The following is a 3817-nucleotide window of genomic DNA, read 5'->3' on the forward strand; positions in this document are numbered from 1 at the left end:
ATGTGTGTGCGGCTGTGCACATAGAAAGCAGTGCGCGAGTACCGAATCGAGTTCTCTTTCGCCTGTTCTTGCGCTGGAATGGTTCAAAATCATTGTGTGTAAACACGTACAAATGATACACTTTCACTCTATTATGGTTACATGTTGCAATTAATCCATGGATCACATGAGTGCTGAACTGTGGGGCCTGGTCCGTACGATACGTTCAACCCCTCATAATTATTTATCATATCACAATTGACCAAATCGTGCAGCATGGACAAAGAGATGGGTTATGAGCCTGTCAAATCTTTCTATAACTGTCCCTCTTTTAGATCCCCATCTTCCCTGAAGATCTCTTCTTCAGCACAGATCTAAAGGAAGAAGTGAAGGAACTGGAGGATATTACAAGCTCTCAGGGGCTGGTAAGTGGGTCACTTATTTTTTGCTCCGGATACATTGAACCTTTTCCTTTAAGGAGGGAAAGAATTGTTTATCTTTTCTTTTTTTCTGAGTTCACAATGTGTATAATACTATATAATCCTATATTTACTTTTCAGGACACCCTCCCATTAGTGGACCAACAGCTTCTCTACACTTGCTGTCCATATTTAGTTTGGAAAAAAATGTGCCTTAAAACGGCCAAGCTAAACGATTCTATCTGCGCTCAGCTGTGTGACTCAGGCATGCAGGGTCTAGAGAGAGCAACCAGGTCAGCAGCTCTCTTATTGCTCATTGCATATATATCATGCTGTTGGACATGTTTTGGACTAGTTGTCCTCGGTCACATCCTCTCATGATAGGTTTTGCAGTGAGATTGCCCCTGGAGCTGTCAGAGTACTACTTCCTCTGGAGACCTCTCCTTCTGTGAGTAAAACAATCACTATTCATCAGTTAAATCCATTTAAAACCCTGTTGCAAAAGAGAGATATGCTCAAACATAGTGTTTGTCTTGGGTGTACAATGTTGTACAGTAATACTATCAGGTTCATTTATTTACTTTGCGATATAATTAAAGGGGTCATATGATGTTGCTAAAAAGAACATTAATTTGTGTATTAACTTGTTTGGCTACAGAAAAGGCTTGCAGCTGGCTCTCCTCCAACATCACAAGTAGTGAAGCCTAATTTTATTGAAATTTTAAAATGGCAAATGGCCTATACTTCATATGTAGCATGTTTTTTTTTTTTTTAAATAAGGATCTGAAATATGCATGTTGGAATTTATCCCTCAGCACTGCTGAAGATGGAGTGGAAGAGTGCGTTTGAGAGGGTGATGAAGAGTGAGCCCTCATCCGTAAGTTTGGATGCTGAAGAGGGCGATTGATCAAGCAGGATTCAGCAGGTCCAGAGGAGTTCCTCAGGGCTCAGTGCTGGGTCCTCTTGTGTTTCAGACTGCACCCATAAAGTTCCACTGGGATCTGAAGTCATGATTGAAATAAAGGTTATTATTGCTAATTGGGTGTCTGAAAAGTTGTGCAAATGAGTTCAAACAGATTAATTGAAGACTGGTGGATGGCAGATAAAATGGTGATTTATACAAAATATAATTTAATGGTAAAAAAAGAGACATCCACAAAATTGCTGAAATCAAACACAATTCACACAATTGCTTATACTCGCAAAACAACATTTTTTTTTATTCTTAGACAACATCTGAAGTGTTATTGTAAATTAAATATAAAGCTATTTAAAATAATTTTCATTACTTTAAATAGTTAAAATAATCTATGTCTTCTAATAATACTACAGGCTGTAACAAGAAAGCAGTGTGGAAACCTATGGTAATTTAGGCTAATTTTCAAATATGAGTGAGTCAGATCACAAACCATGTTGTCTCATATTTCAGGAGTTTCTGAGTGTTGCTGTAGGACCCAGATCTGATGAAGAGGTTTTCAATGTTCATCAGATTGAGTCTTTGCTAGACAGAGTGGGACAAACACTTGGATGCAGAAAAGTAATCAGAACCCCATACCTCATACCTTTCAGCGTACTTGATTCAAAACTTTATAATCCAGATCATTCAGTGTTTTAATACTTTATTTTGAATTGTTTACTTTACGTACACATTCTCTCCTTTGTCCTGGTCTGTTGCTAGCTCCTCTCTCCCGTGGTTGAGCAGATGTTGTTGCATTGTACTGTTCAGTTGGCCTGCAAACTTGGTGAGACAGCAAATAATGGAAAATTGAGAACAGTACATGAAGTCAATTCTGAGAATGATTTTTTTTTTACCTTTATTTATATAGCGCTTTTAACAATACAGATTGTGTCAAAGCAACTCTTAATTATTAATTATTGATTAATATCCAATTGTGTCTGTTTGGGTTTGCTTACATGTGTAGTATCTGGGGAGCTGCCTCTAGTGTCCTCAGCCGAGGGTAACAAGAGACTCGCTCTTCTGGAAAAGTTTGTAGTTCTGTGGGCTCAGACTCCCTCTCCACCTCTGCACCTTCTCCTCAGTGAACCCACTTTGACTGCTATTTTTAGTGCCACAGATAGTGAGGTAAAACTGCTGATCAGACCTGTTGCATCCTATCCTGTGTGCAGTTTGTGGGTATATTGTTCTATATTTTTGTGATTTAAGTGTTATTTTAGTATTATTTATATACTGTTAGAATATTTAATATTTTAAATTGACTTTATTTATATTTTCAGTGTTCACTTTCATTGTAGCTTAAGTTTTAGTAATTTTGTAATGTGCTTTTATCATTTTTATTAATTTTGAAAATGATTTCTATATAGATTTTTATTTCAGTTTTAGCATTTTTAGTACTTAATCTTATTTCAGTTAGTTACATTTCTAATTAAAGTTCACGTTTTTGTATATTTAGTATTTGTTTTATTTCATATCAGCTTTATTTACCAAAAATTATTTTTAATAGGATACCAAAAAAAATGTATAGTTTTAACAACACTGGTGATTTAACAGTGCTTTGTCCTTTACTATTACAGAGGACTGACTACCTGTTCCTGATAAGACAGCTAATAGAGAGGGGTCTTTTAGGAGAGGAGGATTTGGGCACCAACTGGCCAAAGTTGTCAGCGTTATCTTGGCCAGAGGTAATCGCTTCTTACATGTTATGTGTTTTAGAGATAGCAAAACATTACATTCTGATTCTGGAGTTCTCACAGATCACTGTCTGATAGCTTTTCTCATTTGCTCTTGTAGGAGTCTTCACTGCCTTCACTGCCAAACCACAGGGACATACTGCAGGTCTCTCAATGACCACTAGGGGGACGCATGAGTCTACATTACCAACTGTACACATGAATCCCAGCCAAACACTATTGTATTAACAGCAGTGATGCATATTTGAAGAAAAGAAATAATGTTTAAACCTACAAAATATAGGATTTAAAAAATATTTTAAAGTCTGATTTATTGTTAGTTGCAAGGAGAATATTTGCTGCTGAAGAATGTTGAGTTGATAAGATTGTTATTGACAGTTTATAAACCTTTAAAACACATTTTGTGGGGACATTTTAGCAGGGCTTTGCCAGTTTTCACTTATACTGCCTCACAATAGAACAGGATAAAGACCATTCACTGTGCTGTTTATTTGTTTTAAGTGTGTGTAAATGTTTTTTTGCTTGTTTGTTGGTGAGTATGTCTGTCTGTATGTTTCTTAGTATATATTTGCGGAAAGTTTGCAATTTGTTCATGTTGGACAGTGTTTTCATCTTTTTAATGCTAAACCTATCTAATGTAATAAAATGTAATTTTGTGAATATGTGTAAGTATCTCTCATGTGTTCTTTCATGTAGCTCAGCTGGAGTCCATATACAAGGCTGCACTTCTGACAAATTTCATGGGAATTGACCATTTTAAAATGGAAATC

At 36.3% G+C, this 3817-nt stretch overlaps 1 protein-coding gene across 1 annotated transcript; it reads left to right on the forward strand.

Moving 5' to 3' along the window:
• The first annotated feature begins 624 nt into the window (after nucleotides 1–624).
• On the forward strand, nucleotides 625–3817 carry LOC107662646 (codanin-1-like). Its single transcript, XM_016452726.1, has 8 exons — nucleotides 625–691; nucleotides 783–846; nucleotides 1179–1422; nucleotides 1828–1935; nucleotides 2077–2140; nucleotides 2321–2481; nucleotides 2931–3038; nucleotides 3148–3817. Exons 3-8 carry the CDS (start codon nucleotides 1408–1410, stop codon nucleotides 3202–3204), a joined length of 513 nt encoding a protein of 170 aa, XP_016308212.1. The 5' UTR covers nucleotides 625–691; nucleotides 783–846; nucleotides 1179–1407; the 3' UTR covers nucleotides 3205–3817.

Source organism: Sinocyclocheilus anshuiensis, unplaced genomic scaffold (genome assembly GCF_001515605.1).
Source record: "Sinocyclocheilus anshuiensis isolate Anshui unplaced genomic scaffold, SAMN03320099.WGS_v1.1 scaffold715, whole genome shotgun sequence".
Lineage (NCBI taxonomy): Eukaryota > Metazoa > Chordata > Actinopteri > Cypriniformes > Cyprinidae > Sinocyclocheilus > Sinocyclocheilus anshuiensis.